At 39.5% G+C, this 27864-nt stretch overlaps 2 protein-coding genes across 3 annotated transcripts in view; both read right to left on the bottom strand.

Annotated features, from left to right (window-relative positions):
* Window positions 1-5817: 5817 nt before the first annotated feature.
* LOC132881867 (annexin A2-like) lies at window positions 5818-12411 on the bottom strand. Its single transcript, XM_060914870.1, has 13 exons — window positions 12304-12411; window positions 11159-11216; window positions 10972-11065; window positions 10442-10536; window positions 10215-10328; window positions 10038-10128; window positions 9868-9947; window positions 8533-8592; window positions 7915-8008; window positions 7708-7803; window positions 7524-7582; window positions 6632-6754; window positions 5818-6496 (listed from the first exon to the last, which is right to left on the bottom strand). The coding sequence occupies exons 2-13, from the start codon at window positions 11204-11206 to the stop codon at window positions 6437-6439; spliced, it is 1014 nt and encodes a 337-aa protein (XP_060770853.1). The 5' UTR covers window positions 11207-11216; window positions 12304-12411; the 3' UTR covers window positions 5818-6436.
* A 217-nt stretch (window positions 12412-12628) lies between these two features.
* The window catches only part of ice2 (interactor of little elongator complex ELL subunit 2), a 50929-nt gene continuing 35693 nt past the window's right edge, over window positions 12629-27864 (bottom strand). For both annotated transcript variants that reach the window (XM_060914868.1, XM_060914869.1), the window contains exons 14-15: window positions 22149-22398; window positions 12629-15163 (exon numbers count right to left, since the gene is read on the bottom strand). In XM_060914868.1, the coding sequence (XP_060770851.1) occupies window positions 14993-15163; window positions 22149-22398 (421 nt within the window). In that variant the 3' untranslated portion in view covers window positions 12629-14992. The remainder of the gene's footprint in view (window positions 15164-22148; window positions 22399-27864) is intronic.

Raw genomic sequence — 27864 nt, 5'->3', positions numbered from 1 at the left:
CTAATCTATCAGTCCTTTCTGTCAGATAATAGAGACCAGCTTGTGGAAGAAAACGTCTGATTGTTATGTTCTAACTTCACCTGTTTATTAGATGCATCTCTCACCTTTACACACACTACAGTATACTCTACATGGCAACATCATGTACGTCTTTAGTTATGTATGCAAACGAGCCCAGTTGCTTTTAACATGCACAAAATTAATATACTATGTCAGAACACACTATATGTCTGGGACGCTAGTCCATCGAAGGACATCACGTACACATGCATTCACACTCATCCACACCGAGGAGCAATTTAGAGTAGGTAGCTCACCTATGGACATGGTTTTGGGAGGTGGAGGAAACCAGAGAACCTGGAGGAAACCTACACATACACAGGCAGAACATGCACAGAAAGTAACCTGGACTCACTATTAAACCCGGGACCCTGGATGGTTATAATGCATCTACAAGGCATTATACACATTGTTACCTCACCTGCTATGGAGTAAGCGGGGCGAGGTATTGTTTTGGTGGGGTTGCTTTTTGTTTCTTTGTTAACAACATTACAGGAAAACAGCTGGATCAATCTTCATGAAACTTTCAGGATAGATGGGCATTGGTCTCAAATAAAACCTCCAACATTTTGAGGGTCATCAAAATGACCCAAGGTCACAGTGACCAAAAAGGTAAAAAACAAACAAACAAAAAAACGCTCTGAGCTCAGACTGCAGGAGCGCTGCCTTGGAAAGACTCCTCCCAAAAACGCTGATTGGATCACTACCTGCCTCATTTGCATACACTGTGCTGTCACTGGATGGTTTCTCAGTTTGCAAAGAAGGGGTTTGGGCCACGCCCACTTTTAAACCCCATTTATTAAAAACTTCCCCGCTCTGTTGATTTATTATTATTACCTCTCCCGCTATGGACTAGACTAAAGAAATCGCTTTCAGACATGTTTATGCTTATTACCGAGGGAAAGTGCGTTCCACTGAGCTCTAGCGCAGGGCCATTTCCGAGAAATAAGAGTTTGGGTCATGGCGACAGCGTGTGTATGTCAGCCTCGGTTCGGAGATTTCAGTTTCGAAAACTGTAAAAGGTAAGAGTAGAATAATATAAAGTACAGACACTTGGTATATTTTACTTCTGTGATTTTTAAATTGTTCATTTTTGGATTATGCTTCATTTTTGTGGCTGCTGCCTCATAGAGTACAACCCCGATTCCAAAAAAGTTGGGACAAAGTACAAATTGTAAATAAAAACGGAATGCAATAATTTACAAATCTCAAAAACTGCTATTGTATTCACAATAGAACATAGACAACATATCAAATGTCGAAAGTGAGACATTTTGAAATTTCATGCCAAATATTGGCTCATTTGAAATTTCATGACAGCAACACATCTCAAAAAAGTTGGGACAGGGGCAATAAGAGGCTGGAAAAGTTAAAGGTACAAAAAAGGAACAGCTGGAGGACCAAATTGCAACTCATTAGGTCAATTGGCAATAGGTCATTAACATGACTGGGTATAAAAAGAGCATCTTGGAGTGGCAGCGGCTCTCAGAAGTAAAGATGGGAAGAGGATCACCAATCCCCCTAATTCTGCGCCGACAAATAGTGGAGCAATATCAGAAAGGAGTTCGACAGTGTAAAATTGCAAAGAGTTTGAACATATCATCTACAGTGCATAATATCATCAAAAGATTCAGAGAATCTGGAAGAATCTCTGTGCGTAAGGGTCAAGGCCGGAAAACCATACTGGGTGCCCGTGATCTTCGGGCCCTTAGACGGCACTGCATCACATACAGGCATGCTTCTGTATTGGAAATCACAAAATGGGCTCAGGAATATTTCCAGAGAACATTATCTGTGAACACAATTCACCGTGCCATCCGCCGTTGCCAGCTAAAACTCTATAGTTCAAAGAAGAAGCCGTATCTAAACATGATCCAGAAGCGCAGACGTCTTCTCTGGGCCAAGGCTCATTTAAAATGGACTGTGGCAAAGTGGAAAACTGTTCTGTGGTCAAACGAATCAAAAATTGAAGTTCTTTAGGGAAATCAGGGACGCCGTGTCATTCAGACTAAAGAGGAGAAGGATGACCCAAGTTGTTATCAGCGCTCAGTTCAGAAGCCTGCATCTCTGATGGGATGGGGTTGCATTAGTGCGTGTGGCATGGGCAGCTTACACATCTGGAAAGACACCATCAATGCTGAAAGGTATATCCAGGTTCTAGAGCAACATATGCTCCCATCCAGACGACGCCTCTTTCAGGGAAGACCTTGCATTTTCCAACATGACAATGCCAAACCACATACTGCATCAATTACAGCATCATGGCTGCGTAGAAGAAGGGTCCGGGTACTGAACTGGCCAGCCTGCAGTCCAGATCTTTCACCCATAGAAAACATTTGGCGCATCATAAAACGGAAGATACGACAAAAAAGACCTAAGACAGTTGAGCAACTAGAATCCTACATTAGACAAGAATGGGTTAACATTCCTATCCCTAAACTTGAGCAACTTGTCTCCTCAGTCCCCAGACGTTTACAGACTGTTGTAAAGAGAAAAGGGGATGTCTCACAGTGGTAAACATGGCCTTGTCCCAACTTTTTTGAGCTGTGTTGTTGTCATGAAATTTAAAATCAGCTAATTTTTCTCTTTAAATGATACATTTTCTCAGTTTAAACATTTGATATGTCATCTATGCTCTATTCTGAATAAAATATGGAATTTTGAAACTTCCACATCATTGCATTCCGTTTTTATTTACAATTTGTACTTTGTCCCAAATTTTTTGGAATCGGGGTTGTAAATATATATGCTATATTTACTGTATGGACGTGGGATCAGAAAACAATTTTATTTATAAGCAGTAGCCACATGTACCCATAAGGTACCTGTTTTTTTTCATGATATCTTCCTTCATATTCATCATAAGTGCGACCGGGCGAGGTTTGTTTTGCCTGGAAACACTTGTTATAAATGTTCATAAGAATGCATGACACTTTGGTCTAAGACGAAAAGGCTTTCTTTTATTTGTATAGCACTTTTAACAATTGACACGAAGTAAAGAAATCTAGATATAGAGCGAGATCTAGATGAGCAAGCCAGGGGCAACTGTGGCAAGGCAAAACCTCCTGAGATGACTTGCGAGGAACCAGATTAAAAACAGATCCCATCTTTTTCTAGGTGAGGCTCTGTAGTGTATCGTGAGATTATAAATCTTTTCTCTTTGACAGTTTTATGCTATATAGTCAGACAGTACTGAGTGTGTTGACAATGTTTATGATGACAGCAGCAGTTAAAGTTCTTATATCCTTAAATTCTTAATAAGGGGTGAGATATGGACATAAACATGCACTTTTTGGGAAACGTGAATCTTTGGGTATTGACGTTGGACCTTATAACTAACATAACAGTATAAATGAATATATTATGAATGTGTTCATTTCATTATGCATATAGCCTTCATAGGAAGTGTTACCTTGGTTGCTTTATGTACTGTTATTTCAATTCCAATTATGGAAAATGCAAAAATAGGCTAAATAAATCCTCTGGTATTAGTCAGAGAGTTAGTGATCATATCTGAGCATCACGACACATTTAAAATGTGAAAACTGTCACTGTCCTTCGCTCATGCACTCTTTGCATGTGTGTGTGTCACATCGCTAGGACTTGCTCTGCATTTGACATTCATGGGCTTGAGGTCCTATCTGAATGATTGAGTGCCAGCGTTTGCGATGGCAAATTGCATCGTTTCAATCCAGGAGAGTTTTTCCCTGCGGGTGTGGCTGAAGTCCCCTGGGCCAGCCTGGAGCTCAACAGCATGTTGTACATCCACATAAAAAGGAAAAAATATGGGCGCTACTCTCATCTTTATGATGTGGAGATTAATCTGTCAGCGTGGCCTGGCGTAAATCTGTGCCCTGCTTTTGGAAAATACTGTTTTACTCGCCTTTACACTATATTTTATCTTTTATTGGCAATAAACATAAAACAGCACAAAGGGGTAATGTTCTCATCAATATTATTACAAAATGACAATAAATTTGCAGGCTTATAATCTTTTGAAGGAATTCCCACTCCGACCACAAAACAGCGAGGAGAATTTGAAGCTCTCACTGAGCAGCAGGTCTAACATTAAACCTTCTGAGCTTCAGCATTAACCGTAGCTTTCCTTTTAATGATGACATGAAGAATTAACCAAATAATAAATTGTTCATGTGTGACAAAATATAAACAAATATAAATGCCTTACAGGACTGTGCAAAAGCCTTAGGCACCCCCCCCCCTTTTTTAATACAAACCTTGTTATAGATTTTTATTTTATAACTTTTATACAGTGAGTCAGTACAAACACATTTTAGATTTCCAAACATTAGTTTTCAAGCACAAAATTAAATAAGAAAAAAATGTTTGTGTCTCAGTTTAAAAAGCAGCATATTTTACAGGAGAGACACTTTTCAGATAAAAACATGATGAACCCAGGCTGCTGGGTTTTGCTGCAGAAATAAGATGCGAGTGTGACAAAGTGTCCAGAAGAACTGGGGCTGGTTCTGTAAGATGCTCAGTAAAACCTACAGCTCATTTCCTTATAAAACTGTACTCATTGTACCTCAGACTACTTTTTTTTTTTAAAGCAAAGAGTCATCACACCAAATAGTGACTTATTACTGTTTCTTGCTATTTATAATATTTAAAATGTAAAAACATTTAATTTGATTATTTTTTGAAGGCAGCTTTGCTCTACAGCTTTTCTTTCCATGTGCCTGAGTTTTGCACAGTAATGTCAAATATAAATATTAATCTGAAATTATTATAAATTATTTTGTACAGATAATGTAGTGGCGTCCCTGAGTCTAATTAAGGATTTGCTAATTTGAATATTTCCCAGAGTGCTTAACAGTTAAATCAGTTAACACACAGTTTTATAACCTGTTTAAAACACAAGCTTTATGATTATGGGTTTAGAATGTTTTTGATGATGTTATTAGTCATGTGGTGTGTGTGTGTGTTGGGATAGTTTTTAATGTAAAAAGTAGTCTCCTTTGTTTTCCTACTTGTGGTAACACATGATAGCCTATGCACTGAACTCAGAGTATATAAAACACAAGAGATAGAGACTCTGCTAAAAGATGAAAGGAATAATTAATGAGGGCTTAATCAGTAAAAGAAGATATTATTCATTTTCACCTGTCACACCACCTCCAGAGGTCTTCATCCTCCATCTGCTTTTGTGTGTGTGTGTGTGTGTGTGTGTGTAAGTAATGTTGGAGTTTTCCTCCATCAGGAATGCATTAATGCCAACGCTTTGCTTGCTCTTTCACCCTTAGAGACCACATCCTCAACAGCACAAAAGCCCCAGCCACTTTCTGCGATGCTAATTGTCTTAGCTGGAGGTTAAATTAACACTTTTAATTAAAAAATTAGCAACAAACAAACACAGCAAAACACACTAATGATTAAACCATCTAAATATATTCCAAAGGCTTCATTCCAAAGGCATGGCAGCGTGAACAGAGTTTTATTACTGCCATAAAACATGTCAGAGAAGGAGATTCCCATCCAAATAGACTTGCAGTCAGGGCAGATAATGCCGAGGAGATGGATGGTATGCTTACTGTACGATGTGATTATTATGTAAATGGTTTTGGAATGAATATAATGCCTGATTTCCTTAAGTAACAAATCAGTAAGCTAAGGCGAGTCTCTAATCAAAGCCTATGTGGTTGGAGGCTACATGTGAGCGAGGCTGTTATCAGGAGCACAAAAGCTTTAGCTCTTTTTGAAACAAGGGATTAAAATGTGTGAATAATATTGGAGATCAAATACTTTTGGACTATTTATTTTAAAAAAAGAAGAACCAGCTCAAAAACAGCAAAATGAAGCTTCAGCAGGCAGCAGATGAGGTTTAGAAGCAAAGCACTGTGATGCTCTACTGCTCTCTAGTGGTGAATTTCACAAACTGCACTCCTATATGAGCTTTAGCTCATGCTTTATATTGGCTACAGCAGTTATGCTCCATAGAAATATATAAAATAATAATTATTTAAAAAGAAAAAGTGTTAGAATGGTCAGATATGGCACGTTTGAATACAATCTTGTCCATTTACTTATGAGATGCATTTGCCTTGGTTGTGAATAAGTTAACTCAATCAGATGAGTTTACTAATGCTGGATTTGAGCAGTCATTAATTAATTCAGAAGTCTATAAATGACATAACCGGGATTTTTGTCTTTGGTCTCTTTGGAACACTGTGAATCCACTTAGAGAGAGAGAGAGAGAGAGAGAGAGAGAGAGAGAGAGAGAGAGAGAGAGAGAGAGAGAGAGATCCAAAGATTACAGACTATCCAGAAAGCTAGAACAGTACATCAGGGCTGAGCAGATGAGAGGCTCCTGAGGATCACAGCAGCTGAGGGTCCTGGAACCAGTGTTACCTGCTCTGCTTTAATCATCTCCTCCACACAAACCCAGCAGAACGTGCTGATAATCTCCTTTAGTGTGCTCCTGTAGATAGAGTGCATCATCAGGAAAACATGCATGTGTGTATTACAATATAAAAGATAATGGAGGGAAATATGATTATAAAAACATAAAGGAGACACTCAGGGTGCGCTTAACTGCCATTAACATGAAACTTACAGAGATGGTCTGGTACAGAGACTTTCCAAAATGGGCCTTGAACTCCGATCTGATCTTCTTAAGGTCTACCTCACAGCGCGAGATCATGATCCTTGTCACCACTTTCTCCTTAGCACCTTTACTCTGAAACACACACACACACACACACACGTTTGTCTCACTGTCAATGGAAGGTCCTCACAAGGATAATCATTAATGCAGTTAATTAGTGTGGTGCCTGCACCTAAACCTAACCTTAGCAATGAAAAGGAAACATTTTGGATCTTTTATTTATTTTTATTAAACAATAACAACAATTTCCTTGTGGGAACCATCCAAATGTCCCCACAAGTTTGAAACTGAATATATATATTTTTTACTATCCTTGTGGGGACATCTGGTCCTCAATAGTATATAAAAACACACACGTCTTACTGTCCTAAGAACCTTACCTTGTCAATTATTAGTGCAGCTAATTAATGCTATACTCACACAAACCATAACGAACCAGCAACCAAAAGAAACCTTTTGACTCTTGATTTTTTATTTTAATACAAGCTGCATTTTTTGGCGTTTAAAAAAAAAAAAAAAACAACCACACACAGACAAAACAGTTTTCCTCATGTGGACCAGCCAAGGCAAATACTCAGCCAAGGACCAGGAAGGTTGATATTCCTATTCTTGTGGGGACATTTGGTCCCCACCAAGATATAAACACACACACACACACACACACACACACACACACACACACACACACACACACACAACTGTGCTGCCTGATGTAATCTCCCTGAAATAAGCTTCTGATGACAACAGCAGCGAACTTGCCGCAAAAGGTAAACTTTCTGCTTTAAGGTTGTAAGTAAAAGTTTTTTAAAGGAAAGGAAAAACAGGACAAAAATGCAGTTACCTTCATGGCATCGTGAAGTCTGCTGGCAAAATAGAGCTGTTTGTTTTCAAAGCACTGGACTGCACAGAAAGAGTGGAGAGATGTTTTAGTTTACATCCAGTACACACCGAGTGTGTCCGTATCTCTGAGACTGTAACACCTCTACGAATACGTATGCGTACAAAGGTTAGTGAACGAGTCTAACCGAGTGTAAGGAAGGATTTCTCCAGATCTCCTTTCACCTCCATCCTGATGCTCTCCTGCATGTCAAAGGGACTGTAGCTCTTGTATCTCTCAAATACTACAGATGAAATAAGGCTGATTAAAAACAACTTATGCATTAAACTTATTTCTCATTAGCTTTTACAGTATTTTCATAGTGAACAGAGGTGAATGTAAGGGGCTTAAGCACCTTTCTGCAGATGAGGGATACTTCTTTCTGACATGATGCTAATCCAGGTTTTGACATCAGTGCCTTTCTGTTTCACTCCAGCTTCATACAGTGCCTGGGAAGCAAAAAAGCACGGATATGGAATTCTTACACTTGCTTGGTTCACATTTAGAAGGAGCGGAGGTGACGTGTAGTAGTAAACAGTGTTAATTCATTTAACCCATCCATCCATTATCCACAACCGCTTATCCTGTACAGGGTCGCAGGCAAGCTGGAGCCTATCCCAGCTGACTACGGGCGAAAGGCGGGGTACACCCTGGACAAGTCGCCAGGTCATCACAGGGCTGACACATAGACACAGACAACCATTCACACTCACATTCACACCTACGGTCAATTTAGAGTCACCAGTTAACCTAACCTGCATGTCTTTGGACTGTGGGGGAAACCGGAGCACCCGGAGGAAACCCACGCGGACACGGGGAGAACATGCAAACTCCGCACAGAAAGGCCCTCGCCGGCCACGGGGCTTGAACCCGGACCTTCTTGCTGTGCAGCGACAGCGCTAACCACTACACCACCGTGCCGCCCAATTCATTTAACCAAGATGTCAAATTTAATCCACGTTTTATGACTTACTCTGGCATCTTCATCAATTTTCTCATAGTCAACAACACCACTTGGTTCATCCCTCTTGGTCTGTTGGGAAGGTACAAGATCATTATAAATGACTTCAGTAATCAATTTTTTTTTGCCAGGTATATTACAGAGATCAGGAATTAGTCTTGGTAACTGCACACATTTAAACACACGACCTTTGACTATAGATATACATGCATGCACAAGAAATAGATAAGCACATATTATCCTCAAATAAATTACAGAATTTAAATGTATGCTAAGGGAATATAATGGATTACTTTATCTACATTGACTGGATATGAGGAATGCATGCTCTGATAGCCTAGTAGATTAGATTAGATAAAACTTTATTGATCCCTTTGGGCGGGTTCCCTCAGGGAAATTAAGATTCCAGCAGCATCATTACAGGTAAACAGAGAAAAGAAATAGAGAAAACTTCTAGATAAATTAAAACAAATTAAGTATTTACAAATACAAAAAGAAGATATGGGGAAGAGAGGAAGGGGGGAGGGGGGAAGGAGGCAAGAGAGATATTGCACATTGTCCGGTATTGCTTATTGTTAGGCTAGGCTACTGCTCCTTCCCGTCCTCTGTCCTCCTGTTACCCCTCCTCCCCCCCAGAGAGGAGTTGTACAGTCTGATGGCGTGAGGGACAAAGGAGTTTTTAAGTCTGTTCGTCCTGCACTTGGGAAGGAGCATTCTGTCACTGAACAGGCTCCTCTGATTGCTGATGACGGTGTGCAGAGTCAGTAGTAGTAGCCAATCAGCTCACATACCGTGAGTAGAGAAAAACAAAATGGCGGAGCGTGTTGTTGAACCAACCAAGGATGAAATAAAAACTCTACTCGAAAACAAAACCCCAAAAATACAAAAAAAAAAAAGCAACAAAATATAAAGAATATTTGATGGTAAGAATGCAGCTTTTTTATTTCTCAAGAATTATTATTGTAGCATTTTTCACAAATTTCTACTGTCATTTCGCCAGTTTGTTTACATTCTAAGTGGAAATTATTTTGTCGGACGTTTTGTATAAAGTTTTTATTCATCCAATTTGCAAAAAATAAAAATGCTTCATTTCTCAAAATCCAGTGAATGTGGATATAATAAAACCGTTATTCCACTCAATCTCATCGTACATGGCTTATAGCCAACTCGGTGCTACGTGCCTCGTCGGCTATCAGCTCATATATGACTCAATTTCGTGGAATAACTTCAATATTAGAATAGGTACACAAACAAAAATAATCTTTCACTCAGACTCGAGTGCTGATTGTAATAAGCTGTACATGGTAACAGTGTTCCATTTTGGACAGAATGCAGACAGTTCCTCACCGCAACTAGAGCAAGCAGCAGCTTAGCGAAGTTTCCTGAGGTGTCTCCAGCCACATCCTTCTCCAGGTCCTTCTTGAACACTGCACATACACACATTTGCTTGTTGCTGTTCCCACTTATCAGCGAGTGACCGAAAGCTAAAGTTGACTTGTGCACCTTTTCACACTTACTTTCTTTGTAGACTTTCTTAATCTCCACCAGCTCTGCATTGCTTCGAGAGCAGAGGATCTCGATCAAGCTCTCTTCATCTGTTCCTAAACCCTGCACAGACATGTTACAGCAGTTGGTATATATACACATGAATGTAGTATTTACCCAGCTGATTGAATGAGACATGAAGCTGTTACTTTTATGGAGGCCTTAATCTCAAAGGCATCATACTGAGCAGTGCTCTTCATCAGGCCCAAAATAACCGTCTCGAGCGAGCCAGACAGTGCCCCCTTCAGGGCAGAAATCATATCCTGTACAGGAGGGGGGAAAAAAAAAAAAAAAAAGGTGTTTTTCATGATAAAGCATCTTGTCTCGGTCAAACAAAAGAGAAAAAAATTTCAATCATCATCATCATTGTTCTGACCTTCTTGGCTCTCTTCTCATATGAAAAGGCAATTTCTCGTCTTTGGGCATACGTCCGTTTGGTAAGGATCTGAATAATGGTCTGTTCATCCACACCTAAGATACACGTTGAGTATTTATTTATTTTTTACTAAAAGCTTTAATGCCATTTTGTACAGATACAATTATAAACCATTTCAATACTCCAGGATAATTAGGGGAAACATGGTTGTATGATTGATATATACAGTATTTTGTTAACATAAGAGCCTATTCTATATTTGAATTTTCCACTGGTCGAGAGAAAAAAAAAAAAAAGGCTTGAGTGAGCATGTTCAGTTGATTGCAGGCTACAGCCACAAATGCCTCACCCAGAACTTTCCATACGTGGGTAAGAGCTTCCACACAGGATGATGACTCATGAAGGCTCCTGATTCTAGCCAACATTTGGTCTTTTGCAAATTCGGTTAACTGAACACTGTGGCCACCTCTAAAAACTTTCTTTCACACGAACCAGAAAGACAAGGATAGGGCGCATAATGCTTTGCTCACCTTTAGTTTTGATAGCTGTCTCTATTCTGGCAGCATCTTTTTCTGGATCGAAATCAGTTGCAGGAACCACGGTGGGGTAGGTGGGCTCGCTCGACTGAAATATGTGATTAAAAAGAATGCAATTTGAACTGTTAGAGTTTGGACTTCACCTTGATGTGGGACAGAAATTGGTTTCCTTTGCTCTTACCCCAAAATTAAGTGTCAGCTGACCCAGGAATTCAGATACCAAAGACATCTTAGAAGTCCTGCAAGAGATAATGTGTGCATGTTAATAACAACAGACACAGCTTATCATTTAGTTAAGGGGCTGCAATCAGATTTTCTAAAAACAGCTGGAAGGGAAGTGAGAACAGAGGTATTTGAGAATCCCATGCTGCCTGAGTCACTGAGTGAGCTTTACACAATCAAGCTGAAGAAAGCAAAAGGTCATGTTAGCCCAGGATTAGACAATTTTAATATCCTCATTTTCCACCAAGCTCCAATTCTCCTAAAGTCTTGCACAAAGAGGGTAGTGTTGACTCAAAAGTAGGCGCTTCCATGAGTCATTGGACTGCTCCTGAAAAATACAAAATCAACAGGAATGGAGAATGGTGGGGAGATTAAATGGCAGCCCTGATTTTTTTCTCTCTCTCTTTCTTTTTTTTTTTTAACGGAGAGGTCCAAAGCAAAGCTCTTGAGAGTACTGCCAGGGCTTTTCTTTCTTTTTTTTCCCTTCCACTTCCTGGCTATTGTTCAGAAGAGCAAAATCAGCCACATGAACAGCCTTATTTACATAGAAACCAAACAGACAGTGAAACAGCAGCCTTAAAATAAGATACCATAGCAAGATGGGGATTCTTTTGATAGGGTTGGTAAAGTGCCGTCAATTTGCTGCTGTCCTGTGTGAGGGTGGTGGTTGTTTTTTACACTTTAGCTAAAATGCATACTGTCATTATCAGAGCCTAGAAAAGACACACCCAGAGAGAGAGAGAGAGAGAGAGAGAGAGAGAGACAGACAGACACTAGGTCAATCCTCAAAGCATGTGAGAATCATGCCATGTCTACTACTTCTCCTTAAATCACTGTCTGTGATTAAGACAGCAAAACAAATTTTGCAGATGTTTACAAGAGGGAATAAAAGACTCAGTTCAAAATGTTTTTTTAAAGAGAGATGCCTTATGTTATTGCTAGAGAAAAATGGCACTGCAGCTTTAACTTGAGAAAAGCACGTCAGTAGGAAAGAATGACAACGACAGGGTTGCCAATGGAGCAGTTTTCCTCCATACACAAGACAACTGCTACAGCACCTTTAGGCTATCATAGTTCTTCAGTAGTTTTGGGGTTTTAACTTACCTAGTGAGCAGATGATGTACAGAAGAGTTCCAGCTAAAAGAGAAGTGAAAAGGGTGTGGTGGTTAAAATACCACAGCTTCTAAAGGGAGGGAACACCTCCTGGCAGTGCAGTAGTGCCTCCTCCTCTAGTGCACAGCAGGAGAAACTCCTCCTGGACAATTCCAGCATTTCAAAGTCCTCCAAGCACTACGGTAACACAAGCCTTCTGGGCATGCCCATTTCTGACCGTGATGATTTGAAAGTGTTACATGAAGGAAAACTCTTAAGAACTCCATCTTGTATCATAAGTACAAAAGGAAATAGTGCGCAAGAATGATGAGATTAATTCTAACAATATGCAAAGATGTTTATTAATAATCTATTCTTGCTGAAGGTGTCTGTTCACACCCTTATTGTGTAAAGTATATGGGTTCCACCTAGAGACCAAAATACAGCTTTAAATATTTGATTACAGTGTTTGCTCAAACCTAATCATCTTATAATAACAGGCTTTAAACTAAACATTCGCTTCTAAACGTGAGAACTTCAGATACATGACAGTCGCCAAGCAAACTGCAGCCATTTCATCACATCAGCACTGAGGACAAAGCATCACAAATTAATATTTTTTAAAAATGTCCACCATGAAGTCATGCATTTTTGTTCAGGTTTTTTTTAGGCATTAACTTTACTCCAACAGTAACTGAAGTACTTTAAATTGGCCTTATTTATCAATATTTTAGCAAAGTTGTGTATAAATGCTTACCTAGGCCAAACTGATCTAAAAAATAACCTTCAGACTTACTAAAGTTTTGGTATCTCTGATTTTCTTCGTACTGACATTCTTAAAACAATAATTCTTCCAATAATGCAGCTCAGCCACTGCAGCGAATCAGCAACCGCAAGCACACACTAACCTTTATAGTGTGACATTTCTTTTGTCCTAATTAAATGGCTAGTCTTAGGGTGTATTCAGACCAGGATAGTTCGATAGTTCACTTGCTTTGGTCCGAACCAAATGTTTTTTTTTTATTTTTTCATTTTGGTGCGGTTCGCTTTCACACTCTACATTTTAGTAAGCGGACCAAAATCTGTCAACAAAGCCACGCGCCCTGAGGTCGTTCAGCTATTGGTCAGAGACGACACGCGCACAAAGCGTTAAGTTCAAAAGTAGTCATGGAGGCTTTCCGTGCTGTTATTCTTTTTAATGTCATCAAAGCTATATGTTTTTTCCAGTTTTTACTGTTTTCACAATTGTGCGATTACTATGCTGTTGTACAAGTAATTTATCAACGACGACAACAAAGGGCAAAGCGGCTACGGAGGATAGCGCTGATGAGCGCACATCACGTGACAGTTCTGGCTCTTCACGCAATAGATGAATCTCTTTTTTGCGTCCCTAGTACCGCCACTTTTTGAAAGAATGTCCCTGATTTTAATGTAGGTCTGACGGAGTTTCTTCACTTTTAGCCGACATTGTTCTGGGGAGCGCGTGAACCCCTTCTTCATTTTCTCACTGAATACAGCAAACACGTTGGCATTTTTGTGTGTTCTCTCCAAAAGCTCAGATATGTGGACATCTGCCCATATATCCACAAGGGTACGCGTTTCTTCCTCGGCCCACGTTTGCCCCCTACTCATTTTTTGTACTCTGTAGTCTAGCCTACCACTGGTCTGAATGACTGAACGACTGTTGTAAGGTTCCCTTGACAACCGAAACAGTGTTTGCACTTTGCGGTGGAGTGTCAAGACTCTGTTTCCCATAATGCTCGACAAACGACGGAAGCTCCCGAGGTACAAAAAAGCAAAACTGTCGGATTCGGTCTGGTCTGCTTTCACACCTCCAAAAGATCCGCACCAGGGTTTCTTTGGTCCGGACCGAGTCCGACCTTGCAGCTCGGTCTCGGTCCGCTTGTTTGGTCCGGACCAGAGTTTGGTGGTTTGTATTCAGACCAACCCAAAAGGTCCGGACCAAGGGAAATTTGGTTCGTTTGGTCCGGACCAAACAACGTAGGTGTGAATACGCCATTAGTTGACAACTGAATTTCACAAAGTTAGCACTAACTCACACCAGTTACACAATCTCGATCCTGTTAGTTGAGGTTCACATGAATGAGTCATTATAGGCAAATTTGCACAAACTCAGGAGCTCTTGTTAGATATGAACTGGATGCTCCTGCAAACAATTTACAAACAAATTCATTTGTATACAACTTCAAACATGAGGTCCGATGTTCATGGAGGAAAAATCTACAATTCACAGTGCAAAAAAAAAAAGAATTTTATAATGAACATTCATAATGTATTGGTACTTTACAAGTAAAAAAAAAAAAAATTACAAACCTTCTTTGGGGAAAAGAAAAAAAAAGGTTTCACAGTCAAAGTGACAGGTCTTGGGCTTTTTGCAAAAATATATAGAAAGCACTTCCACATACACCCAAATTTAAGTATGTTGTAGCAAAAATAGCATTTAATTACAAATTAAAAAACAAACAAACAAACTGACATTTGAGAAGATGCAGGAATACAAAATATCTAGCTTACTCTTTACTTTGCAGATGTTACGCGTCATCATCATGGAGTTACTTTTACTCAAATCCAACTGCCAACTTAAGGAGCCTCTTAACCCAACATGAGTAAAGCGGGTGTAATCAAAAAATAAAACAACAACTTCACCTGCACCAGATGTTATTCCTTACTGCTTATTTATTCAGTTTGCATGTCCTTCTTCATTCTGTGCATGTTTTTTTATTTGACCTTTGGGTTTTCTTTTTTTATTCTTTTTCTTCCGCTTTTGACTGGGCGTCCTTGCGGAGCCTTGTTTCCCTTGTGCAGATGCAGTCATGCTGTTTCCTGGCCTTGCTCCTTTACACCCTTCTACCTGAAGGATTGTGTGTGTAAGAAAGAGTTAAAGATTAAGGGGGGAAATGACAAGTAGTCAGCTGAAAACTAGTCAAGAAAGTCATACTGCACACTTCTCACTCATAGCAGCACATTCAGGTTCCTAATTCAGTCACTGTGTCCAAAAGTGGACACACCTGGTCATTACTATGAATGGGTAAGGGTGCCCAAACTTTTGACTGGTACTGTAACTGCAAGAGTTGGCTTAAATTTTAGCCGTGTATGTTCTTTTGAAGTGGAATAAATTTTATTTGTTTCTTAGTTACGAAACTAAACTTTGTTTTAGCGAACTGTGATTTTTTTTAAAGCTTGAAATAAATTATTTTACTGTACTTCTAAGTAAATTGTTTTAATCTACATTTGTGGTCAGAAGTTTACATACACTCATCTTGGACATGAACATCACAGTATTGGGCTTTCAATGATTTCTTCCCCAGAAAAAGAACAAAGCATTATTGTACAACATCCATCTTTAATAGAAAAAAAAAAGAACACATTATAACGTATTTTGGGTTTTCTAAAATGAACACAGGGTCAAAATTTTACATACAGTACTCCTAATACAGTGGTGCTTGAAATTTTGTAAACCCTTTAGAATTTTCTATATTTCTGCATAAATATGACCTAAAACATCATCAGATTTTCACACAAGTCCTAAAAGTAGATAAACAGAACCCAGTTAAACAAATGAGACAAAAATATTACAATGTCATTTATTTATTGAGGAAAATGATACAATATTACATATCTGTGAGTGGCAAAAGTACGTGAACCTTTGCTTTCAGTATCTGGTGTGACCCACTTGTGCACCAATAACTGCAACTAAACGTTTCTGGTAACTGTTGATCAGTCCTGCACACCGGCTTGGAGGAATTTTAGCCCATTCCTCCGTACAGAACAGCTTCAACTCTGGGATGTTGGTGGGTTTCCTCACATGAACTGCTCGCTTCAGGTCCTTCCACAACATTTCGATTGGATTAAGGTCAGGACTTTGACTTGGCCATTCCACAACCTTAACTTTATTCTTCTTTAACCATTCTTTGGTAGAACGACTCGTGTGCTTAGGGTCGTTGTCTTGCTGCATGACCCACCTTCTCTTGCGATTCAGTTCATGGACAAATGTCCTGACATTTTCCTTTAGAATTTGCTGGTATAATTCAGAAGTCATTGTTCCATCAACGATGGCAAGCCGTCCTGGTCCAGATGCAGCAAAACAGGCCCAAACCATGATACTACCACCACCATGTTTCACAGTTGGGATAAGGTTCTTATGCTGGAATGCAGGGTTTTCCTTTCTCCAAACATAACGCTTCTCATTTAAACCAGAAAGTTCTATTTTGGTCACATCTGTCCACAAAACATTTTTCCAATAGCCTTCTGGCTTGTCCACATGATCTTTAGCAAACTGCAGACGACCAGCAATGTTCTTTTTGGAGAGCAGTGGCTTTCTCCTTGCAACCCTGCCATGCACACCATTGTTGTTCAGTGTTCTCCTGATGGTGGACTCGAACATTAACCAATGTGAGAGAGGCCTTCAGTTGCTTAGAAGTTACCCTGGGGTCCTTTGTGACCTCGCCGACTATTACACGCCTTGCTCTTGGAGTGATCTTTGTTGGCCGACTACTCCTAGGGAGGGTAACAATGGTCTTGAATTTCCTCCATTTGTACACAATCTGTCTGACTGTGGATTGGTGGAGTCCAAACTCTTTAGAGATGATTTTGTAACCTTTTCCAGCCTGATGAGCATCGACAACGCTTTTTCTGAGGTCCTCAGAAATCTCCTTTGTTTGTGTCATGATACACTTCCACAAACATGTGTTGCGAAGCTCAGACTTTGATAGATCCCTGTTCTTTAAATAAAACAGGGTGCCCACTCACACCTGATTGTCATCCCATTGATTGAAAACACCTGACTCTAATTTCACCTTCAAATTAACTGCTAATCCTAGAGGTTCACATACTTTTGCCACTCACAGATATGTAATATTGGATCATTTTCCTCAATAAATAAATGACCAAGTATAATATTTTTGTCTCATTTGTTTAACTGGGTTCTGTTTATCTACTTTTAGGACTTGTGTGAAAATCTGATGTTTTAGGTCATATTTATGCAGAAATATAGAAAATTCTAAAGGATTCACAAACTTTCAAGCACCACTGTATTTGGTTCAGTGTCCCATAGCAAGTTTCAGCTTGACCAGATACTTTTGGCAGACATCAATAAACCTCTGGCAGAATTCTGGTTGGATAGTTGACCACTTTTCTTGGCAGAATTAGTAAAGTGCAATTAAATTTATTGGTTTCCTGGTATGGACCTGACTTTTAAGCACAGTCCACATATAAAGCTTCCCCCCCATTTACATACATACCTATGATGTTTCCTTTGCAAATTACGCACAATGACAGTAACTAACAATAAAATGAAACAGTTATAACAATATACGCTCTCTCTCTGTGTGTCTAAGTGCAGAAACCTTTTATTTAAACAGGATAATCAAAGCAACAAAAACCACCAGGGATGAAAACACGACAGTAGAAGGGAGGAACACAACAAGCATCAGCATGGAAAACAGACAAACGCAAGACAAACTAACAGAAGCCAGGGTTTTAAATAAGATGAGTAATAAATGAACCTCTCAGCAGGTGTGCATGGTTATGTGGGAACTGTAGGTTGAGAGGTCATGCTTGTATACTTGCGTGAGTCAGCAGATACGATGGTCCTACTGTATAACCAAAAATATTATAAATAGTCTTTGTTGAACAAAACAAATATTCAGAAATAGGAAAACAACTCGCTCAATAGAGATGTGATGCAGCTCGACTTGTGCCATGTTGCTAACTAGCTAATGTCTCATCATAGACCTTTCACAATGATGGACTTGCCACCTCATGAATTACACGTCATATCCAGTCTTGCATGGTTATCACGCCGTAGCATTCTGTTAAATAGAGTCAGGCAGGAATACACGATATCCAGAACTTTTCCCTTATGGAAGACTGAGTGGGAATGAAAATTGGTTCTCTGTTCTGTTATTTTTAATCACATACAATAACAGATTTGGAGGCAGTCTCTTAGTCCATGGTGATGTAAAACTATCTGTAGACTGGAGCCGGTAACAGTGTTCCAGCAGCTTCCACTTCAGAGCAGGCCTTTACTTTAGTGGTTCCTGACCATAAGAACCAATTTCCTCTTAGCTGAGGGTGACAGTTTGGGTCTTCTTTCAGACCTGGGCAAAGTGGCTACACCTCCCAATAACTTGTACTTGTCAAACAAATATGCTAGCACAGAGAAGCTAGTAATCAATCATGATCACTAACAGGAAAAAGTTAGAGGCCTTGCAAGTTATGACATTCTGGAACTTTCAGCACCACTGAATTAAACAATCTAAGTGAGTGTATGTATAATTTTAACCCTGTATAACCCAACAATGTAAAAATTGTACACTAAATTATTTTTTTTTATTAAAAGATCTGTTTTACAATCATTCTGCCACAAAAAAAAGAACAGTTTATAGAAACCACCGAAAGCCTAATATTGCTCTAACATTCATGTCCATGATGAGTGTATGTAAACCTCTGACTGCAACTACACATGCATTTCTGTTCAGCTTTTTCCTATCTAACCTGTTGAATGTTATGTTCAGCTTTATAAAGCACCAAGAGTCAAAATGCTTCGGCAGAACTACTTCAATCAGGTTAGTCTGGAAACACAAGTACTTTAGAATTCTGAAAATATTAGCAGTGATTGAGGTGCTTTTACTAAACATAGCTTCCTCAATCAGCTTGGGCCACGTCTCCAAACTTTTACAAGTTAGTTGTTGGAAAAGACTTTTCTTAAAATGCCTCATTTATATAGGTACAATTTCCCCCCATTTTCTCCCCAATTGAGGTTTTTCACCCACGTGACCAAGTCACGTGATGCATCGTTAGGCTGCCATTTTGGACGTCACGGCTCGAATCAGTTTGAATGCGAGGAAGGCGACAAACGAAAAACATAAAAGAAAAAGGAGCGAGATGCAGAAAACACCTTCACTATCCAGCGACGTAGGGCATTTACAGGGCGAGCAGAGGGAGAGGTATTTGCAAAAATTGAGGTTAGCAGGCTTGGAGAACGACGTTTACCTGCTTCCACCAGGATTGTTCACTGACGTACGGAAGTACACGAAGCCCTCGCCTTTACCTGACTTCGGCCCACATGATCTGTATACCTATGTCGTTAAAAACCCATCGCCATACACAGGTATTGATCTGAAAGCGTATAAGAGTTTGGATGCCTACAAATATTTTGTGTCAGGCTGGGTAAAATGCCTACATCAGCGGGTCGTCCCTGGAGCCGGTGGTCGCCATCTTATTACAGCTAAGGTTTGTTCACATTTTCATTTACTTTCGGTCCTCAGGATAAACAAAATGTTATTAAATGTCATTGAAATAACTTTTTAGTCTGTTGAGACATGGCCCGTTATAAATTTGCTGTTACCAGGCAATGACCAAGAACTGTATTATTAGGGTCGGTGTCTGTGTTGTAGCAGTGTACTAGCAGCTAGCTGTTAGCACTAGCTAATGTCAACAACAGTAGCTAGTATGTTACTGTAGCAGTGTTTACGTTCAGTCATTTGGATGACTGTTAAAACCTTTCAGTCTCAAGTTTTTCCTTTACTGTATAGTTTACTGTAATTATGATCCGGCAGCTGTTTACACCGGATCCAGTGTAAATAGCTGCCGGAGCGTGCTCCGGCTTGCTCCCCCTCAAATTAAGCAGCGCGCTCCGGCTTGCTCCCGGAGCGCGCTGCTTAATTTGAAGGGGAGCAAGCCGGAGCGCGCTCCGGAACCTCGGCCAGAGCACTCCGGGAGCAAGCCGGAGCGCGCTGCTTAATTTGAGGGGGAGCAAGCCGGAGCGCGCTCCGGCAGCTATTTACACTGGATCCGGTGTAAATAGCTGCCGGATCATAATTACAGTAAACTAGTAAATACAGTAAAGGAAAAACTTGAGACCGAAAGGTTTTAACAGTCATCCAAATGACTGAACGTAAACATTGCTACAGTAACATACTAGCTACTGTTGTTGACATTAGCTAGCTTGACCTTCAAAATGGCGGACACCGGGGCGTCACGTGACCCTGTGACGTCAGGTGAAAAACCTCAATTCCCACCCAAAAGCCAGTGCTCACATGACAGCTAAAACCTAGTAAAGGGTGAAGGTGAACTACAAGCTTCTTTCGAGACATTAAGCTTTGAACTGCTAGCCATGCAGCATCACAGGACAGCATAAGACACTCTTAGGAAAGTGCTAACCACCTTCTTCCACATACATGAGCTTACAGATGCCTGGGATTGGCTAGTGTTGTTGTGATTGACAAGGGTGAGAGAGTATGCCATCCCTCCCATCCTGAGAGCACGACCAATTTTTGCTCCCTTGGCTCTCGGCCACAGACGGCTGTGCCATCACCGAGATTGATACTGGCCATCAATATCTACTGCTTGTGGATACGTTTGTGTTTAACTACTGTTGGATTTGAGTACAGCATTAATTAGATAGTGTTAATGGAGATTCATCAGAGCCTGAAACCTGCAGTATTGTGTAAATCAGGGTTATGTTTTAAGTTTCTTATTTTTCTCCCTTTTCTCCCGTGCAGCAGGTAATTCATGGATATTCACTTCTAAACTGAAGATAGTTACTGATGAAACTCATGAGTTTGACTAGATTCAGCAGCACAGCAATGCAAAATAGAAGATTCTATCAAACTACTAAATTCTGATAAAACAAAAATATTATCATACAGCTTGACTGATTTTCTTTAAACCCAAGAGCTACAATGTAAACCTTGATGCTGGCTTGATATGGCTTGATTCTGGGCCATGTCTTTAAAACTATTGAAGATATCTTCATGAAACTTTGTATACATATCAAGCAACATGTGAACTGGTGCCTTTTGCTATTTTGAGGAGGGGGGGAAGCATTTTTCAAATTTTTACATAAAAGATAGATTCTGACTTAGTTTCTAAGAGCAATGTTTATTTCCGGAGCATATATCCAAAACTATTCATGATATGGATTTGAAACTTGGTATACATGTTAACAAGGTGATGTAAATGTGCCTTTCAATACTAAGAAATTTGAGAAATTTTTAATTTTTCCATGTTTCCATGGAAGCATTTTCAAACATAGTCTCTCAGGTTAGTCTTAGGGGTCGGTTTTGTTTCCAGAGCAGAACTTGAAAACTATGAATGGTATGGTCTTGAAAGTTGGTATATGTGTTAAGTGATGTGTGCCTTTTGATACTAAGAAATGTGAGAAATTTTAATTTTTAGCTCACCTGGACCAAAGGTCCAGTGGGCTTATGCCATGGGCTGCTGAGGTCAGTGTAAAGAGGTAGGGTTGATTTCCTGCAGCAGAACTTGAAAAATATGACAAATAATATCTTGAAACTTGGTATATAGTTGGTATATAGGTGACTTCTTGTTGTTTTAATTAATTGCTATTAATCAGTTTAACAGAGCTCACCTGAGTTCCAAAAGAACAACTGTTAGTGACTTCTTCCAATATTTTTGATCACTTGAAAAGAATGGGTGGGTTTAAAAAAAAAAAAAAAAGTGCTCTCCTAAGCCTACCCTATAAGCTAATACTGCTAGGCTAATCTCTGGCCTGTAGCCCAGAAGTAGCTTCAGTTTGAGTTTCTGTTATTTCATTTCAGTTGAATGGGATCCCATCTGAGAAATAACCATGTCTTTACATGCTTTCAGTTCACAGGGGTTGGGAGACAATGGCCACAGTTCAGAGAGAATTTTTAATGAGGTTTCCTTTAAAGAAAAAGGAATACTGTTTTTTTATTGATGCATGTTCTGTAGTGTAGCAGGTACTCACATAGCAGTTTCTTAACCAATTGATCAACCAGTCATAGATTAGCAAGGAATTCTGATTAGTTCATATTCTTTTGAAACAGAAAGAACTATGCTGCTGGTTATACCTTAGGCTGTGTGGGTGGACGTGGAGGGAAGGTGCATGGAGGTCTACAGTATTTCTTGTGAAACGGCATTAGATAGTAGGGATCCACAGGAATCCAGGGAACTTTGGCCTCTGGGATTATAGCAGGTCCACAGTGGACAGCCTGGAGGTCATAGACACTGCGAGTGGGCTTCTTTCCATCATTAGCTTTTAATATGGTCAAAAAAGCTTCACCAGATTTGTGACCCAAAAGATATCTCCCCTCTTGTAAGCTGAAACAGATGAGACACAAACACCGAGAAAGAGAAGGCTGTGGTAAAAATGGGAGTTTTCCATGAAGCCAGAAATGTATGCTGGCTTATGAAATGAGTCTCAGATAGTGACAGCAATCAATTGCGAAACAGCCCAAACCCAGTTCAGATGCAGATTGTCACTGAAGACTGACTGATAACATACACATTCCTTAAAACAAGTTGCGAAACATGCTAGACTGGTGGTAAGATGACAAAAGGACATTTTGGGGAAGGAGAATGTGAGAAACAAATTAGAACATTTAAAATAAACAAAAAAAAAAAGAAAACTAAAATCAGTAGGTATACCATGTCAGTAACAAAGAACTGTGGACAATTGTGTGGCTCCATTTACAGTTTTATTAAGTCAGCAAATTAATAATTACTAGAACTGTGATTAAGCCTAAACCACAAGATTGAAGAAAAAAGCTAGACTGCTTCAAAACATTTGATTTTGTTAGAAACCATCTATTTAAAAGTAGAGGTCTCATGTGTCATCACGTGTTAGATTCATTATGTAGTAAATCAAAATGATGAAAACTGAACCGAGTACAATCGATATTTGGGACATTCCACCGAATGGGTGCCATTTGCTTGTTGTACCACTCCCAAATTAAACTTAATTTGTTATATCTTTTCAACACGGATTATAATAACACACATTTAACTATTCAAAATGTGTATTGGTCAACCTCAGGCTACGTTATTTATTTATTTTTTACAAGGTTTGGAAGTCAAAGATGGCTGCATTTTTTTTTCAGTCCTGTTACCAAAACTCAAGTGACATCTGAAAGTAACAGGACTGAGTTTTTAGCCTAGGATTAGCTAATACATGGAATTAAGCCACATGGCGTCGTCGCTAATAGCATGACCACACTTAGCACATTCTAGTGATTAACCAAAAATCTGTATTTTTAAAATAAACAAATATCTAAGAAATAATTTAAGTAACAGGACAGTATGTTGACATTGACCTTATCAGTCAAAGTTAAAAAATCATCAAATTTACTTTTCTGTATATGAGAGAACTAACTTTTGGTCTTCCCATGGCCTTCAGAAGACACAACTGATGTAACTTCCTGTTGAGCATGTGATTTATGGAATGTTCCAAATTTGTCAGATGGGGTAATATGTTTGGGTAACAGGACTGAGTGAAAACCCAGGGACACGACTAAAATGTGTATTTTAACTAAGATATTGTGGATTTCTTATGAAAAAAATATATTTAAACCATGGATAGGATATGGAGTCACACAACAGTGCAAAAGAAATACTGTTTCTGAAGGATTTTAATCATAATATTTCATAGTTAAGTATAAAAAGTTAGAGTGCGGGGACAGGTAACATGCTATTTCAGTGTTTTAGGTAGTTTTTATTAATCCTTACAATTATATATCTTAAATTTGAAATCAGATCAATGTGCAGGACATTCTGCGTAATAAGGAAATGTATTTTAAAGTACATTTTTATGTGCATTTATACATATAATTGGCACCGTTATACATATAAATGGCACCGATTCAGTGGAATGGCTCATATCAAGCCTAATGAGATTTAAGAGTTTGGGCTGAAATGTTAGCAGCATTTGCAGAATGGTGTCAATGAAGCACAGCACAGTGAAATTGAATTTATGAAGAGGCTCTGTACGTACAGCATAATGCATATGGCACGTCACATCATTGGCAGTTTAGAGCATTTATTTAATTTTGTTTAATTTTTTAAAGATCTTAAATGATTTAGAATTTGCATCACTATTGGACATTATGAACTTGGAACTAGGAAAATCACTGGGAAATGTGGCTTAGAACTTAAGTAACATACATTAAATAATTCACAAGGCACACCAGGAAAAACTTTCAAGAAAACCTTAAACATGGAAGGTTGAAATGAGGAACATGTGGAACTAATTACAACAGGGCACAACTGTAAACAAGAAATGACGAACTTTGGAAAGTCAGGAGGGCCAAACAACAGGTAGAAGAATATGGGCAGCCATAGGAATTAAAATTAGAGTGGACATAATAAATGACCGTGTGTTCACATTACAACATTTCAGCTACTTTCATATGTGGTCTTAAAGCGTATACACATTTAATACATGTTCACGCAATCATAAAGAGACAGTCAGACTGAAGTTTGCATGTTTTAAATGCATGCATCTTATAACTGGGCTTGTATACATCAATACTGGCTCCTCTCATGCATACAAATTTGCCATTTCTTCTTGTTGTTCACACATGGATAAGGCATGTAGAAATTTTTGATTTTGAAAAAGGTACACATGCAGGTGGTTTCAGGTCAGAGCTCTGTTCAGTTCACATAGATAAATGTAGAGAAGATAGGGTTTCCATCTTTTTTAAAAGGCAAAAGCAACACTAAGTCAAACAACTACCAATCAACATGACTGCCTGGTCACCTTATCGCAACATTCCTGTACAAGCACACAAAGCTCATGTGTAGCTCGTAACATGATACAGTGTAACATCAGCCTTGATTACATCCCTCAGAGACGAAAGTGAGAGGTTTAACCAATGACCGTATCGATGCTGGACAAACGTGATTCTCCAGATTCCTAATGTGCCACTCTGAAGCCAAGAGTCCACAAACCCAAACACTATGCCATTCTTTGGGTGCTACAGTAAAGATGGCAGGTGGGAAGAAGTGTTTGTGCAGGAGCATGCAACGTGTTATGAAATATAAAAAATTCGCCAAAAGAGGTTAATTATGCTCCAAACTACATTAAAAGGTGATACTGTTTACAGTAGCCAGCTGAGACAATTTAGCTATATTACCATTCATAATTATCTACAATACAAAATTTTAAACGAGCTGTCAAATGAAAGAAATATTCTTAAAATCTGTCAAGTTAAGGCTGTATGGGTGCAACAGATGGGTGTCCTGCATATGAGGTTTGTATGATTTTATGTATAAGATTTCATACTGCTGAGTGTAAGGGGGAAAAAAAAAATCCTTCACAGACAATCCATCACTCATGATTTATCATGGTTAAAGGTCCCATGGCATGGTGGTTTGTTGATGCTTTAAACGGGCTCGTGGAGGCTTCCGGATGTTATATCCGTAGCCTTTCTCAAAATGAACCCTCGGCACGTAAATATAGCCTCCTGGGAGAAAGCCCCATTTCAGCGCTTTTCCCAGTGCGTCGTTTTGCTAATGAGAAGCAGGAGGCGGGGAAGGGTAGAGGGTGGGGACGGGCCATGGGGGAAGGGGCTTGACCAAGCTGCGCACACACATACTCGCTGCTATCAGCGCCTGTAGCCACGCTGCTAAGACAAAACCCCGTTCTCCCTCGGACTCCTTTCGTAAACTCAACGTAACACAGAGAACAGAGAGTGAGAGTGTTCGGAGTGGTAGTTTACGAACGTATAATACCCTAGGCTTGAACACACACTCCATAACCAAAGAGGATAGAAGCAGCAACTACAGCAACATATCGCTTATCCAACAGAAGACATGCATTGCGGAGCAATAGTCAAACATAAGCTCATAAGTTACAGTCAATTTCCAGACTAAACTCAGTTTAACAGAGCATGCTGCATGCTCTAGTTTTGTAGCGCAGATTACCTGGCTAACTGCAGGAAGCGGTTAGCTGCACAGCTAATGTAGCCATTGCTAGGCTAACGCACCGATTTTAAAACACGGCAAAACGACCAGTTATACACTTACTTGTTCGGTGTTTGTTGCTGATGCGGCAGGGATGCTTGGTACGGACCCAGGCTTCAGTGACAGTTGATGTGCAAAACCTGCCCTGTACTGTCCCAAGTTGTGGAAACATTTACCAGGAAAATGCTTCCGACAAACATACACCGTCTTAGGTAGACTCGACGGCGTATTATTGCAGTAAATAAAATTAAGCCACTGCGTCTTCAGGGGCTCTCCCGTCGGCAGTAAAAACAGACTCTGTGTGTTGTCACATCCATGTACAGCGCAATTTCCATGTTTCGCTCGCTTAGGTGATGCCATGTGTCCTCTATGGTCTCCTCACTACAACTGGGCGGGGCAATCCATACAGTGGGTGGGAATCCAGAGGGGGGGCGTGGGGATCATCTCCCTTGCTGACGTAGTAAAGGGAAGAGCTTATCAATGCGCCGTTTTGACGCGCCATTCTCAAATGTTGGGCATAGTTTGGTTTACACATTATGAAATTTCTAGCCACTGGGGTGACTTAAGAAGGTCAGAGGAACTCATTTTAATGTTAAAAAACCTCAGAAAGTGAAAATTTCATGCCATGGGACCTTTAAGACTGTGGGGAATTCAGAGGCTATCCCAGGAACAATAGGCACAAGGTAGCACTGCAGCACCCTGGTTGGGATGAAACTGGCACACACTTTCACACCTAGGAGCAATTTAGTGTAACCAATCCATGTACTGGCATACAGAAGTGGGAGGAGGAAAACGGAGAACTCAGGATTGAACCCTGGAGCTGTAATAAAGCAACACTACTCCCAGTGTATATACAGTGTGTGTGTGTGTGTGTGTGTGCGCGCGCGCACACGCGTGCGCGCAAAAGTCTTAGGTACATGTAAAGAAATGCTGCAAACCAAAAATGGCTTAAAATAATTAAATGAAACAGTTCAATATTTATATATATTTAAATAAATAAAAACAGCTGTAAGCCATAATAAATTAAACAAAGTCAATATTTGGTGTGAGACAACCCTTCGCTTTACTTAAAAAAAAAAATTTTATTAAAAAATAAAAATAAATAAAATGGTAGTCTCAGGTAGAGTTAGTGCAGTTTTATAAGGAAATGAGCTGTAGGTTTTACTGAGCATCTTGCAGAACCAGCCACAGTTCTTCTGGACACTGTCATACTTGCTTCTTAATTTTGCAGCAAAACCCAGTAGCCTTCATTAGGTTTTTTTTTTTTAATCTAAAAAGTGGTCTCTTATGTAATATACTGCTCAGATACAAAAACTTTTTTTCCTGTAACATTTAATTTTTTGCTGGAAAATGAACGTTTGAAACTCAATATTTTTGTACTAACTCGATAATGGAGAAGTCATAAAATAGAAATCTATATGTCCATCCATATGCACACACACAAGGGTAAGTCAAAAAGTTCTAAGACAGAGATCATTTCAAAAGGAATTCAAAAAAGGAATACAAAGAAGGAATTCTCCGATGGAAACATCGCTTGCATTAGTGTTTAGACTTAAATGGAGGACATGTAGAGAAATAGCTTTGTTATTTTCATAAATAAAGATTGTTTTCATTTGTCCTTGTGTGTGTGTGTGTGTATATATATATAAAATTTATTAGGGCTGTCGAAGTTAACGTGATAATAATGCATTAACGCGATCTCAATTTATCGTGATTAAAAAAAAATAGTGCCGTTAACGCAAATTCTAATTTGGCACTGCGAGTCACCCATAGTCCATGTTGAGGCTTGTCGCTCACTGCTTCAATAAGAGTAAGTGTGAGTGATAG

This window comes from Neoarius graeffei, chromosome 2 (genome assembly GCF_027579695.1).
Source record: "Neoarius graeffei isolate fNeoGra1 chromosome 2, fNeoGra1.pri, whole genome shotgun sequence".
Taxonomy (NCBI): Eukaryota; Metazoa; Chordata; class Actinopteri; order Siluriformes; family Ariidae; genus Neoarius; species Neoarius graeffei.
The sequence above is the reverse complement of the archived record's forward strand: the minus strand, read 5'-3'. Positions and strand labels throughout refer to the sequence as shown.

What these genes read in the sequence shown, in the direction of transcription:
- LOC132881867 (XM_060914870.1), bottom strand. Translation starts at nt 11,206, where the DNA reads ATGTCTTTGGTATCTGAATTCCTGGGTCAGCTGACACTTAATTTTGGG. An exon ending in TAAGAAAGTCTACAAAGAAA is followed by an intron (nt 9,948 to 10,037) that starts GTAAGTGTGAAA and finishes GTGTATGTGCAG; the next exon opens with TGTTCAAGAAGGACCTGGAG. An exon ending in CTCTGTACCAGACCATCTCT is followed by an intron (nt 6,497 to 6,631) that starts GTAAGTTTCATG and finishes CTCTATCTACAG; the next exon opens with GAGCACACTAAAGGAGATTA.